The sequence below is a fragment of the Micropterus dolomieu genome, linkage group LG05 (genome assembly GCF_021292245.1).
Source record: "Micropterus dolomieu isolate WLL.071019.BEF.003 ecotype Adirondacks linkage group LG05, ASM2129224v1, whole genome shotgun sequence".
Classification (NCBI taxonomy): Eukaryota; Metazoa; Chordata; class Actinopteri; order Centrarchiformes; family Centrarchidae; genus Micropterus; species Micropterus dolomieu.
Genome location: NC_060154.1, coordinates 537,374 through 551,749, shown reverse-complemented (window position 1 = coordinate 551,749; position 14,376 = coordinate 537,374). Strand labels below are relative to the sequence as shown.

General features: G+C 39.4%; 2 protein-coding genes across 2 annotated transcripts; one reads left to right on the top strand and one right to left on the bottom strand.

Annotated features, from left to right (window-relative positions):
* The first annotated feature begins 1,146 nt into the window (after positions 1-1,146).
* Positions 1,147-4,471, top strand: LOC123971610 (interferon-induced protein with tetratricopeptide repeats 1-like). The gene is made up of 2 exons (XM_046050531.1): positions 1,147-1,398; positions 2,097-4,471. The coding sequence occupies exons 1-2, from the start codon at positions 1,394-1,396 to the stop codon at positions 3,403-3,405; spliced, it is 1,314 nt and encodes a 437-aa protein (XP_045906487.1). The 5' UTR covers positions 1,147-1,393; the 3' UTR covers positions 3,406-4,471.
* A 385-nt stretch (positions 4,472-4,856) lies between these two features.
* On the bottom strand, positions 4,857-11,265 carry prpf38a (pre-mRNA processing factor 38A). Its single transcript, XM_046049764.1, has 10 exons — positions 11,030-11,265; positions 9,236-9,395; positions 8,759-8,880; positions 7,985-8,070; positions 7,792-7,905; positions 7,372-7,478; positions 7,197-7,223; positions 7,015-7,106; positions 6,750-6,798; positions 4,857-5,186 (listed from the first exon to the last, which is right to left on the bottom strand). The coding sequence occupies exons 1-10, from the start codon at positions 11,157-11,159 to the stop codon at positions 5,141-5,143; spliced, it is 933 nt and encodes a 310-aa protein (XP_045905720.1). The 5' UTR covers positions 11,160-11,265; the 3' UTR covers positions 4,857-5,140.
* Between the last annotated feature and the right edge of the window lie 3,111 nt (positions 11,266-14,376).

The following is a 14,376-nucleotide window of genomic DNA, read 5'->3' as shown; positions in this document are numbered from 1 at the left end:
TGTATAATGACAATAAACAACCTAGTCAGCATTATTAAAAATAAATGTTCAAATAAACACACCAGGAACTACATACAAGGTCTCCAGGTCAACTGCTCTTCACTTACATTTACGCTTTTATCCAAAGCGACTTACAATTGCTATACATGTCAGAGGTCACACGCCTCTGGAGCAACGAGGGGTTAAGTGTCTTGCTCAGGGACACAATGGTGGATATCTCACAGTGGGAATCGAACCCTGGTCTCTCACATCAATGGCAAGCATCTTATCCGTGCGCCATCACCACCCCACTTCACTTTATGGAGAAATTAATTTGCAGAAAATGTGGCTAATGCAGACAAATTCTGTCTTAACAACAAAGTAAAATAGGTTAAGATATTACATCCTATATATCCGGTAAAAAAGAGATTTAGAATAAATAGGGGTAGAGTGGGGTAAGAACCCCCCACACACACACAAACACACACACACATACACATACAGCTCAATTTCTATTTGCTGACATAAAATAATATTTTATAGGGTTTTTTGTATCTTGGAGATGGCCATGCTTATGGCAACATAATAAAAAGTTAAATAAATACCTACAGTTGAGAAATTAATTAAAATTTAATCAAAAGGCTTTTTTTTCTTTTAGCCAACCAGCTACTTCAGAAAGTCAGAAAGTCTGAGGTTAGAAGCTCACATTTCTAACTAGCTAGCTGGCATGCACATATTTTACCTCAGACTTTCTGCTAATGAAGCTCCAGCAACCTGTTTAAAAGTCTGAGAAATAAATTATAGGAAAACTAATAACATAAGACAAGTTTATTTCTACAACATAGGTCTATAATCCCCTTTTAACCAGCTACTTGTAGTATATTTTATCTGTAATTTGGACATATTAAAGTGATTTCACACCATGGGGGGGGGGGCATTTCCCTAAAAAAATACATTTGATTAAATACTAATTAATTTGTCAACTTTAGCTATTTATAATTTATTTATAATATGTTACTCAAAGCATTGCCTTCTTAAAGATCCAAAGAAAATCAATAAAATGTTCTTTAATGTGTCATTGAGCTTCGGGGCTGCAGTTTCTATTCCTGAGAAACGAAAGTCGAGGCGCATCTAGGAATCTGAATCTGCTCAGTGCACGCAGTCTGTGCTCAAAAGTCACCCGGGAGTCCATATTTTTTTTCCATACCTTTGCTTTCCGAAGGTCACTGAAGAGGAGTTGCTGCAGTGTTTTATGCCTCAAGTCGGCCGCCGCGCACACTTTACGTGCAAACAGCCCCGCCCGTGGTTTCCTCTTCGACTTCAGTGAGAACATTTAAAAGCTGCTCAACAACATCCTTCTCAGCAAAGCAGGACATCGTTGAACCCATCGCAACGTCGAGGAAACAGCTTAATAATGAGGTGAGGAGCTGCTTCTGCATTTCATGTCCGTGGACGAGTAAATAAAGAGGATCGTTATGATTTATTTAATGTTTTATTATGGCGTCCCAGAAGGCCAAATATTAACATTAAATATCCGACAAGTCAATGACGCAGTTTTCAATCACTGCTGCTCAGTTATCCATTACTTCTTCTACTGCTGCTCCTTTTCTCTCCTTTCTTTCTTTAGTCTTTACTTACTTTGCTCTCTTCCTGTTTGTTGTGGTTTTTAACACTTTTTCCTGCATCTGTTGTTTTCTGAAAGTTGAAAGAATCCCACAAAAATATTATGTTTAAATGTGTTTTTTGTTTTAATACAATGAATTCATTGTTCTCCTAATTTTTGTTTTCTACTTTATAGTTATGCTCAAAAAAAATAAAAAATAAAAAAATAAAAAAAGTGGGTCCAATGTGATCTAGAGTCTTACATCATTGCTTAATTCCGTCCTCTTCTGTATTTCCTCATCCATTGTTTCCATCTTCTCTTTCGTTTCTTTACTACATTTAATTTTTCCTGTCTTTACTTCCTTGTTCTCTTCTGTCTCACTCCATTTCTTTCCTCCCTGATGCTCTTTGCTCCGTTTCTATCCACATCAGATGAAAGGTGGTTGTCCAAACGTAGCAGCACACTTCACTGCTGATGATGCGTTTTAATATTTGCCATTTTTATTCTCCATCAGTGCCGCTCAGAGTCCAACAACACTGGCGTCCAAACTGGAAGCCCTGCAGTGCCACTTCACCTGGGATCTGGACCCCAACAGGTCCAAACTTCTCCGGCTCAGGGACAAGCTGGAGGACATCGGCACCGAGGAGGGAAACAGCTGGCTGGGTCACATTTACAACCTGCGGGGGTTCATTCAGTACCAGCTGGGGTTCACAGAAGAAGCCCAGAGTTTGTTCAGCAGGGCTGCAGAGGCCTTCCGCCAGATGAGGAACTCAGATGAGGGTCCCTGGTTAGTGGTGCACTACGGGAACATGGCTTGGCTGCAGCACCACCTGGGAGACCAAGCAGAGAGTCAGGCTCACCTGACAAAGGTCGACACCCTGATGGAAAAATACCCATCTCCATTCCAGGACGAGCTCCATCCGGAGATCTACGCTGAGAAAGCCTGGACCCTGATGAAGTTCGGCGCCGATAAAAAGCGTCTGGCTGCAGATTACTTCCAGAGAGCCATCAGGATGCAGCCGGACATGGTGGAGTGGAACACCAGCCACATCTTAGGGTTAGTGAGTGCTTTAAAGCACAGCAACACGGGGCTGAAGGCTGACATCTTGGAGAACATGAGACTCGCCAAGGAACAGGATCCAGAGAACTTGTACCTCGCTGTTCACTACCTTGAGCAATGTGGTAAGAAAGGAGACAGGATTGAAGATGAGGCACGCGAGTTAGGCAGAAAGGTTGTGAGAAATCCTCTCGGCAGCTACAGCGGGATGAAAGCGGTGCTGAGGGTTTACAGAAACTACGTATCTGTCGATGAGGCCATTGATTTGGCAGAGGAGGCTCTGGAACAACATCCAGATGAGCGTTATCTGAAGAGATGCGTGGCCCTCTGCTACAAATGGAAGATCATTTTTTTCAGAGAGAGTCACCCAAAACAAAGCATGATAGACCGAGCGATCAGTCTCCATAAGGAGGTCATTTCTCTTTACCCCCATTCTTCGCTCGTGAAAAAAATTGATCTCGCAAACATATACGCAAAGTCCCATCGTGACCAGGCTAAAGCTGAGGAGATGTACCAGGAACTGCTAGACAGTGATCTGGAACCTGCAGATAAACAGATGCTCTACAACAACTACGCAAAATATTTAAACTTCGATCGACGAGATAGCAACGGCTCAGTGAAATATCACATGAAGGCGGCTGCGATACCGCAACAGTCCTTCTTTCGAGAGAACAGCATCAGAGTTCTGGAGAAGCTTAAAGACAGGAGGAGGAACCGCATGTGCAGAGAAATAGAGCTGTTTCTGGCAAACCTGCAAGAGCCGTAGTGTTTTTAACAGCTCTGGGTCAAATTCCACAAAGAAATGTAGGTAGTGCATTACCTAAAATATCTGTACATACATTGATTTCTTTACATACACATTAGGAAAACTTGTGGAAAATTTTAAGTTAAAATGGAAATGACCCACTAATCGCAGTGCCACAGGAAGTGATGTTTGGCCCCATTCAATGCAAATAATGAGTGCAGATTTACTTCACCTCTGATGGCGATTCCACTGAAAATAATTGCTTTTGTGCTAGAAAGCTGATAAAGCGCCCTCTTGCGTGCCTTTTCCAGTGCAGGAAAGGTGATGCAGTGCCATATACACTGATCAGCCATAACATTATGACCGCCTGCTGGTCTCCCTTTCGCCGCCAAAACAGCCCTGACCCGGATCGGACCACACGACCCCGTTGCCGTTTCACAGCTTTTCCTTCCTTGGACCACTTTTGATAAGTACTGACCACTGCAGACCTTTTTGGAGATGCTCAAATCCTTACGCTGCCCATTTTAGCTCCTATTTGTTTTTTGTCAGTGGTCATGATGTAATGGCTGGTGGGTGTAGGCTCCTCTACATCCTAGAAAAGGTTTCACCATAAATGCATTATGATTTTCTGCATGCTCTTTTCTTCACCTATTATATTTAAAGTATATCCTTTAAAGGCAGGTTTCAAGAAGTTTTTACACTATAATTCAGCTATTGGAAAACAAAGGCTGTTTAAAATCTAAAAACGTTTACACTGTATGGGCCTTTAAATAACATCCACTGTGGACAATAATTCAGTAAACTACATTATTAATTAAAAGATTTTGATGAGATGTTTTTTAAAACTTTAAACTATCTATAACCCTGCTGTTTACTATATTGTTATTTTTATTGTTTATGTAAGAACATAATGCACTCTGTATGAAATCTGCTTTGCTGTAAGCTTTGGAGTAGTGAAAATAAAACTCTCTGCTAAGGAATGTAATAGTTAACCAAATATTATTGCCAGATGCAACTGACTGAAAGCATAGAAAGTTGGTCAAGTTGTCTCATATACAAAATACTAATAAACATGTACGCTAAGAAATGGTCTTTTTTGTTTTGGAGGTTACAGTGCTTTCCGTGCGGCTCACAGGGCGCTGATGGGACGCCGATCAAACTACAACTTTTGAAAGCTGCTGCCGACATCAAATTAGGAAACTGAGAAGCAAAAAAGGTTTATTTATTCCCTGTGTAAGTCTGATGTGAGATTTTTTTTGGGGAAAAAAACTGTTTAATTTAACTATAGTTTATTATTTATTTATTTATTATTGCAAAGTTCATTGGAGCCATTTCTGTTTAATTGTATCCTATAGAGTAGCATGAAAACTGGACCACAGCTGTAATGTTTTCAGTGTTATTTTACCTGACAAAGTTCCTTGTAAATAAAAGGAGCATCAGTCATGAATTGTGGGTCCTCCAAAAACACACGGTTGATGAATCAGGGTCTTTATTTCTATGAAAAACGTCAGGTCAGAGCGTGAAACTCGTTCTTAACATACAGAAACACATTTTCTACATTTACACAGATTATCAATAATGAAACCCTGAGGGCTTTTCATCCGGAATATCTTACAGGCAGGTCAGCAGTCCAACGTGTAAAATGGATATTAATTGCAAAATAAAATAAAAATAACCCTCAAATTTCATTGAAGATTTAGAGGAAAGACCTCTGACAGTTTGGAGGTAAAAAAAACAAAACATAGGAAAAGTAAAATCACTCGTTTCCTCTTCGACTCTTCTTGTGACTTTTTTTTGAACTCCTGTCATGTGAAAGAAACAAAATAATGTTGAATGGTTAACATCTCATAACCAATAATCAAATCACTCTGGAAATCTCTGCTGTACGTTACATTTCACTTTCACAGCCATTTTAGTTACATGTTGGCGTCACAGAAAGCGCGCAGGGCGTCTGAAACCTCAACACAGCGTTGTTTAGGGCTGCAAGATTAATCAAATTTCAATCATGTCGTCAGCCTCTGAGATTACATAACCGCAAAAGGGTGCGATTAAATTAATGAAAGCGTGTTGTGTGTGTGTGCGACTCTCCAATCTGTGCATTATCCACGGCCAACAAAGATTTGAACAGTCAGATTTAATCAGTCTGTTCAGGCAGGAGCCCGTGTGGCTGTGTGGTCACGTGAGTATGAAGCGTAGACTGGGGGGGTGCAGAGCGTGCAGAGAGGTGCACACAGCAGGCCACGTGGAAAACCGACAGTAACGAGCAGGCTGACATCTGTTATATGGGGATATTTCGGATTCAGCCTCAGAGACATTATCGCGGCAATATTGTCCACAATAATCACTAAGGATGCACTGGAATATTCATGAAATTAATCGGAGGAAAATAGCAAATAAAAAAAAAAGACAAAAGCACTTTCGGTGTTCGGCTTAATATGTCAAAAGGCCAAATTCATGTTACTGAACAATTCCGTTGACATGTCGGCAGTGTGGAAGCATTTTAAAGTGTTTGCAGACGCTGTTCTGCTGAATTTTTCTCCCAGCACATCAGCTCCATCTGTGGCTGACTTCTTAGAAAAGAACCGCTTTGAGTGTTTCTGTCACTCGTCTGTGAGAAGGTGATTAAGCTAGCCACACCTACATTTGGAGTGCACACGTATTCAAGCCTTTACGGTAAAGTGAAAATATGAATGTACTTGTTTGGTATTCGGGAAAGTTTTTCATTATATTCAGTTTCGGCCAAGAATTTTCATTTAGTTGGATCCCTAATAATCGCAATACGACATTTTCTCCAAATTGTGCATGCCTAGTTTAGTTAATCTGCTGACGAAGAAAGTGTGACACGACTGAAAGCTCCAGAACAGCTACTGCTTTGGACCTGAAGTGAGATTGTTTTGTCAACTACTGTTTCCATGGTGACCTTTCAGTCAACATGGATGAAAAGTCCCTAAAGTGGTGAGAGAAAAAAAAGATTGTGGATCTTTATTTATTTCGATCTATCTGCTGATGATCATGTGAAACCTACAGAAAACTACTGTTCAGGTTGTTTTGGTGCAGATTAAAATATATTTGCAGAGTACAGAAAAATGTCTTTGAATGTCTGGTTGCGAAATGAATGACTTTTCAAGCACTTAGTTCCTGATTTAGTAAGTTAAAGGATGTCATTTTAGGAAAGGTGCTTGTGTTCACACAACATTTAGTAATTAAAAGCTTCTCTTGTTAAATAATTTTTTTAAAAAAGGGGTTTGCAGAGAAACTCATTTATTAGATTGCTTGGTTAAAAACGACAGTATGGTTTCTAAACTCAGGTCTTGCAGCTACACTATTATAGAAAATGTTCCAGTAACAACAGGATCATCACTCACCTCTCTGGGGACTTTGAGTGGCTGCGATGTCTGTGGCTTCTGTGGTGACCTGGTGCAAAGTAATGACAACGTCCACACATTAAGAACAAACTGTAGCCACATCAGATCCTGTTCAGCAAGGATTTATTGTCCTTCTACACGATTTAGTAAGAATTTAATAATTTCTCAGACCACGAACAGCCCAGTAGTAGTAAATATTTTGCTAACGGTTCTCTCTGTTTAGCATCAATGCATCCAACTAGAACCTGCATTCTTGTTTCTTTACCTGGAGATTTGGAGCGGTGGCGTCTTTCTCTGGACCGGCTGCGATGGCGGCGGGGGCTCTTGCTGCGATGGCGTTCTCTCCGGGGCGATGGGCTGAGTACATTCAACAACAATCAATGAGGATAAGCTACAAGTAGTATAATTGAAAAAGGAGACAAAGGATTTCAGCAAATGCAAACATACCTTCGCCTCTTCGGAGATCTGCTCCTCCTGGAAAAACATAAAGCCGCAAAGGAAGTGATTTAGAACTGAATCCACGTTTTGTAAAATGTCTTATTTAGTCTTCCTCACAATTGACGTACATCACACAAAAATAAATTCTTAATCTCTGTATATGGAAGGATAATCAAGCACAAACCGTCTGGGTGAGCGGCTGCGTCTGTAACGAGGTGAGGGAGATCGGCGAGGTCTGTCGTTGTCTCGATAACTGCGCCTGTGGGGTTCGGGGGTCTGGAGTCTCTCCGGCTGCAGGCGGAAAAACACAAACACTTTCAAACCTGTGGAAGGTGGTAATTATACAACACCAGGTTGTGCAATAAAATGAAAGTTTTGTAGTCGCTTAACGCTACATTCGAATATGTTAACATATAAAATAACTGAAATAAAAACATTTATAGTTATTTATATGCACGTGTTCACCCAGGGAATAAGTCTGCATTTTATTATTATTATTAAGCTATTCAACCATCCGACAAGCATTTCTGACAGAGTACGCTGGCAGCTGAAGTGCAACACGCTGGGGCCTTATCCTCCACGTCATCTTGGGAAATGTCATTACCTTTTCTTCTTCCTCGTCTTCTTCATCTTCACTAGTCTCCACCTCATCCAGGTCTTCCTCCAGAGCGCTGATTCGTGGGTCTAACATCTCAGCCTCCTCAAGGACATGTCTCTTCTGTAACACACACACACACACATCAGAGGTGTAGGCACCTGAATCAAGTTGTGTGTGAGTGCACATGATGTAAACGTACCTGGAGGCGGGGCAGAATGATGTCGCACATCCTCTCTGCATGAAGGAGCTCGTCGATGAACTCGTCCACATGCATCAACTCAAACTCTGAAACACAAACAGAAGCAGCCTGAATGAATTCATCGCACATCCACAACATAATCAGAGTCTCTGAAATTTAAATTTTGGCCTAATAAATAAAGCACAGGGAGGAAATACTTAAAAATAAGCCTTTGTCTGATGAAGAAAGTTGTGCCACAGTGAGAGAAAGTGAAAGAAAAGTGAGAAACATGAAGTCCAAATGTGTTTATTAAAACTGGTAGAGCGCTCACTGCACAGTACGGTTGGGCTCTGTGACTCTGTGTGACCCCGTTTCATTCTGTCAGCTTCAGGCTGCGTTTCCCACAAGGAGCCTTTCAGAATCAGAGCGTTTTGCCTGATTTTGCTGACGAGATTTTGTTGATTTGTTAATCAGTGTTTTGCTTTTTGTGCTTCTACTATGATTAAGTAGGCTATGTAGTTAAATGGCTTCTTTTTGTGTACGTTTTAACCGTGTTTGTTTTTATGATTGGCAGTCTGGGTCTCCACAGGGTGTTTGTTTTATTTTGAAAATTTCCCGGATTCTCTCTGCTGTTCTGTGTCTGACTTCCTGCCCGGTTCGATCTGCTCTGTGCTGCTTGACACAGCTAGCGGCAAAATAGACCTGCTTAAGCGACCAGGTGAAGTGCAGTGTTCTTCTTGTGGCCTTCAGTAGTGACTTAAATTAATCATTCGTTGAGGGATTTTCAAAACTCACCTCCATTTCTGTTCTGACTCTTGATTTTTCTGTAGTCGTTGTACAGCGGCTCCAGGTATTTGTAGCAATCCACTGCTGTGCCAGTTAGTCTCATGTACATCGCGCCAAGTAAACGAACATATCTAATGAAAACAAAGAGCACAAGGAGCCCAGTGTGAGTAAGCAGATTTCATGTTAGCTTGGCATGCACATCATGCTTCCATCATTCATTCTGATGTCCTTGCAGACTTTGTAAACAAGGTTTGAATTGAAATCTTTATTGATGACTTAACTGATAAATTGACAAGTCGAATAACTATTTGTACTTTTCACTCTTTGTCACCTTTTGGATTTATAACAAATTAATACATTTTAGCGTGAATAAAAGGGCATTGAGTGTGCAGGCTTTTTTTCTCTACGTTTTGGTAGGTTGGTTGACGAAGGGAATACCGAACCAGTGTTTGTTTAATTTCTTCTCTCAACAGACTGAAAACTTACTTGAAGTCCTCGTTTTTTATAAACTCAACAATGATGTCTTTTTCAGGTTGAATCTGCAGCATCTTCAGGGTGAGGCAGAGGAAGGGAGTGGGCTTTATGTTTCCACCATAAACTCCACCAACATACTTCAACTCCATGGCTTTGTCGACAACCAGCTCAGCTGTGGGTGACACAACAAGCACATACTTCATATACAGGCCTTGAGAAACAGAAACGGCCAAAGACAAACAGTTAACCACAGTCTCACTTGAAAAATAGACAAAGAACAGTTGTGTCAAAGTATTTTTAAGTTTTGTATATTATCTAGTAAAAAAGCAAACAACAAACCACAGCTGTATGCAGCAAGCTATATAAGATGAGCCTTTATTGGTCGACAGTAGTTCTAGAAATTCAGGTCTTGCAGCAGCACAAGGACAGAAATAAGAAAGACTAAATTATTGGAATAAAAATAAGAACTATAAAACTATAAAAGAGCAAATACAGTTTAAATTACATGAGTGACAGTGTGTGTGATTAGTAGCAGCTGAGTCAGCAAAGTAGGTCTGAGCCATAAAACAATACTTACATTTATCGCGATCTAATTTTCCTCAATAACAATATAACAAGTGTTGAATAACAGTATGATTTTATTAATTTGATTCACAAAAGAATGAGTACTTTATTTTTCTATTAAGATATTTAATTTGTTGAGGAAAAGATCATTATAGTTTTGAATGTTCTGCCTCAGATTTGTGAAGTGATCCACTGCTTGGCATCAAGTGTTTGTTCTGACCATAAGGAAAAGTTTAAAACCACATAATTAACCATCTGCTTTCTTCAACTTTCACTCAGGAGGGGAAAAAAAGCCTTTAAACTTAAAAGAAATAATGATTTGACATTTATCATGATAATTATCGATATCGAATGATATGAAATGTTTTATCGTGACAACAGTTTTGGCCGTATGTCTCAGCAGTACAACATAGTATAGTGTATTTAAAAGAAGTACACTATAAATATATACAATATGATTAAGTAATGACACCTTCTATTTGTCTGTATTAATATAGAAACAGATAATCACTAAAAATGTGTGTTAAAAGAATCAGCTGATAGACTAATATACAGAATTAAGTCTCTTATCAGTTAATAAGAATAATGTTTTTTTGGTTACAGCGCCAAAAAGTGAGGCTTGTCTTTGTTTTAACCATCCACCGTCTGGATCAAAACTAAACATGGAGAAGCAGCGTTCAGTTTTTATGCTCCATATATCTGGAACAAATTCCCAGAAAACTGCAGGTCTGCTGAAACTGTCAGTTCTTTTACATCAAGACTTTTCTTTTTACCAATGCATTTAATTAGATCAAATGTAAGGCTGTAGATTAATATCCCGCACTGCACTGTGACTTTTACTGCCCTGTTTTACCCTGTTTCTATTTCCTATTCAACTCTTTAAAATGTAACACAGTACTTTTATAAGTCACCATTTTCTTTTGTTATCCAGACAATACACCTAAACTATTAGGAGAACTAATCTCACGCTGTTGCAAAGTGATTTTCTTTTGGGTTTCTGCCTTTTAGTCAACCAAAATAAACAGTTGTGGGAGCTAACTTGGGCAGTGCTAACGTAACTAGCTAACTTATTCTTGCCATTTCAATAAATATAAGGCAACGTTGGACAGATACTGTTAGAAACACAATGCTAGAGCAGTTCCAGAGTATATTTCTTGGATAAAATACAGTAAAGTAACATAAATGGTTCCGTTTTTCTTTTGGAAGCTAACATTAGCTCGCACAGCTAACATGCTAACTCACCGGTCAGACCGAAACACTCCTCCTTCCAGTATTTAGACTCGTAGATTCGAGTCCGGGTGATTTTCTCCACCAGGTACTGAGGGTTGGTCCCGTGGATACTGTTTGCATCTTTAACGGTTCGGTTTGCCATCGGAATGAAGAATTATTTCCGACAAGCATAAACACACGGCGGCACAGAGTAGCAGCAGCTAGCAGCGAGCCATCAGCGGAAACGGAAAGGGGAAACATCTTCTTCTTCTTCTTCTTCTTCTTTAATGGCGGATTGCAAACAACTTTTAAGTGCATACCGCCACCTGCTGTACTGGAGTGTGTAACATCATATCACTCAGCTATCAACCTCAATAAGGTGCTTTCATATTCTGTTCACCAACCCAGTGTCTTTAAGAAATTTAAATAATGCCTTCCTGGTGATTCTTATACCCTTTTCTTCTCCTTCTGTTCCCAACACCCCCATCAGATTCCAGTCCCGCCCTGCTTCCTGAACCCTGTCTTGTAATATCTGTCTTTCCAACTCAAACAATATGCAGTGCAAAATGACACGTTCAACATTTTCTTTAACCCCACAGTTTTCACATTTTTCACTCTTCCTTTTCCCCAATAAAAACAAGGTGCCATTCAGTCCTGTGTGATCTACTCTTAGTCTTGTCATAATAATTTCCTCCCGCCTGCTCCTTTCGCTATAATTTTTATTACTGACAGACTTTTGTATTTTATAGTAACTCCTTCCTTTCCTGTCTTCCTCCCACCATTTCTACCATATTTCAGTACCTTTCTTCTTAATGGCTGTTTTTCCTTCTCCTTTTCCTAGAGGTATTTGAACTGTTATTTCCTTTTGTAATGCCTCTTTTGCTAGTGTGTCTGCAATCTCATTTCCATTTACTCCCTCATGAGCTTGCACCCAGCAAAACTGAACATCTATCCCTCCACGATGTAATCTTAATAAGCTCTGAAACATTTCTATCAGTAGGTCTTCTCTGCCAGATGTCATTGACTGAATGCTTTTAATAACTGCTAAGGAGTCTGTGCATAATATCACCCTATCAGGTCTGACCTCTTCAACCCACTGTAATGCTATAATGACTGCCACTATTTCTGCTGTATATACAGATAGCCTATCTGATAATCGTTTTGAGATATTTATTTTGAATTCTGGTATATGTATTCCAATTCCCACACATTCCTTTTTGTTTTTAGATTATGGAAACTGTTTCTCAGATAGCTGCTAGTCCGTATTCCCACTTCCTCTATTCCCCATCCTCTTTTCTTTTACAGTATACTAAAATCTGTTTTTACGTCTGGATAGAGCCAAGGTGGAATGTTACTGACTGGACTGGCTGTGGTGAAATCTAATGCTTCCATTCCGTATTCCCTGACTCTCTTTTCCCCCGTCCATCCAAACCCATGCCCCCGAAACTTGAAATATTCCCGACAATCCTTTGTTATCTCCTTTGTAGGGTGGAAAGGGGAAACATTTCCGGTTCTTGTTCTTCTGGTGTTTTTTTTTTTTAATTACAAGAATTATATAGTTACAGTTCACGTTTTCATAAGGAAGGAAAAACAAAAACAGTGAAAAAAATAAAAAACAATTATAAACAACAAAAATAAAGTATCAAGTCAGAGTAAGAAAACAATAAATATCAGTTAAATTAATTATAAGGTTAAATTAGATAAATGTTGATGCTGATTTACCCTTTAATCCATAAATACAGACTATATCAGTCAAATTTTAAAACATTGAAAAGAGGTTTGTTCTTCATAAATTTTGATTTATGAATAAAGAATTTTCAAAGCAAAATTAATAGATTGACTATATATTGTACAGAGGAGTTTCAATCAGAAAAACAAAAGAAAATGTCAAAATTGGATAAGTGTACGTTTGAGCCAAAGTGTCCATTAACGAAGCATTGCATATCATTCCACAAAGAAGAGCTATGTGAACAGCAATAGAATAAATGGTCCAACGTTTCTGTTTCCAGAGAGCAGAAGGAGCATTTTTCATCTACAGTAGGGATAAATTTCGAGATAATCTCGTTACAGGGGTAACAATGGTGAAGAATTTTAAATTATATTTCTTTAACTTTGTTTGTAATTAAAAATTTATGTGGGTTACTCCATGCTCTATTCCAATTAATATTTTCATACAGGGGGGTCCATTTGTACCTGCATGCTGGGATAGATTTTGCACATAAAAGGTTCTTAATTACTTTGTTGTTGACTTTTCTGTCTAGAAAAGATAGACCATTTATTGAAACACTGCTGGAGAAAAATACATTAATTTGATCCAAATCTTTCTCATCTCTAAGTAGGGTGATGATCCCATGGGGTATAGCTCTGGTTACAACGTCAAATTCTTTTCTTGGAGGATGGAAGTTAAATTTATGAGTGAAGTCGTCATATGTTAAAATTTGATTTGAGTTATTTAACAGTTGGCCTACCAGTACAATGTCATGTTTAAACCAGTTTTGTATAAAGAGAGTCTTGTTTCAATGTATGATCTTCCTGTTGTTCCAGATAAAACATTAGTGAGGGGAGAAATTGTGTTTGTACAAAAGTGACCAACAAGTTAGATCCTGTTTATGGAAGTTTGACATTTTGATTGGCAGTCTGTTGATGGAGTATGGGCACTGAAACAAGCGGCAGACCAAGGCTGCGGTCGAAAAATCTAAATAAAATCTCCTTTCCTAACCTCCTTTCCTTGACCTCGATGGAAAACGTCATGAGGTCAAGGAAAGATGTTAAGGTCAGGACTTAGGAAAAGAGGACCGCGGGGCTCAGAGAACCCAACTGCTCTTTTATAAGCGACGTTACTGACGTGACCTGCTGTGATAAAACTACAATATTCCGAAGATGGACTACAAAAAGCGCATCTTTGACTCTGCGCCCCGTGGTCTTGTAATGCAGGCCGTCTAAAGGTGGACACCACGGTGGAATATATTACCAATGAATGACCAAGATAGCATAAAGGCAGACCAAATAATGGACAAGTTGTGACATTGAGAATGCTCACACTCACCCTCCTGCCCACCCACAGGCCTATTTATGTATGTAAATACAGTGTTTCCCACAGAATGGCAGCGTAACTGTGCCGAGAGGAGATGCTGAGAGAATATATGTCAAAATATAAGTCAAATTAATTTGCTGAAGGCTGCAGTACATAACGTGAGGCTAAACGCTGCAACATTATCCTCACTTTGATCACGTTACAAGACCAGTAACAGCTCGCATGGGTCTCAGTTATTGTTGACAGTTTAAGATAAATGCATATTAGCAAGTTATGGCATAAGAGAGAAAAGGCTTAATAGCCAATGATAACTTACATGGTGATCAATCTCCTTTATCCGTCATGG

Excerpts from the sequence above, each read along its gene's own strand:
- prpf38a (XM_046049764.1), bottom strand. The coding sequence starts at position 11,159 with ATGGCAAACCGAACCGTTAAAGATGCAAACAGTATCCACGGGACCAAC. Across the intron at positions 8,071-8,758 it reads GAGTCAGAACAGAAATGGAG|AGTTTGAGTTGATGCATGTG; the intron begins GTGAGTTTTGAA and ends TTTGTGTTTCAG. Across the intron at positions 6,799-7,014 it reads CCACCGCTCCAAATCTCCAG|GTCACCACAGAAGCCACAGA; the intron begins GTAAAGAAACAA and ends ACTTTGCACCAG.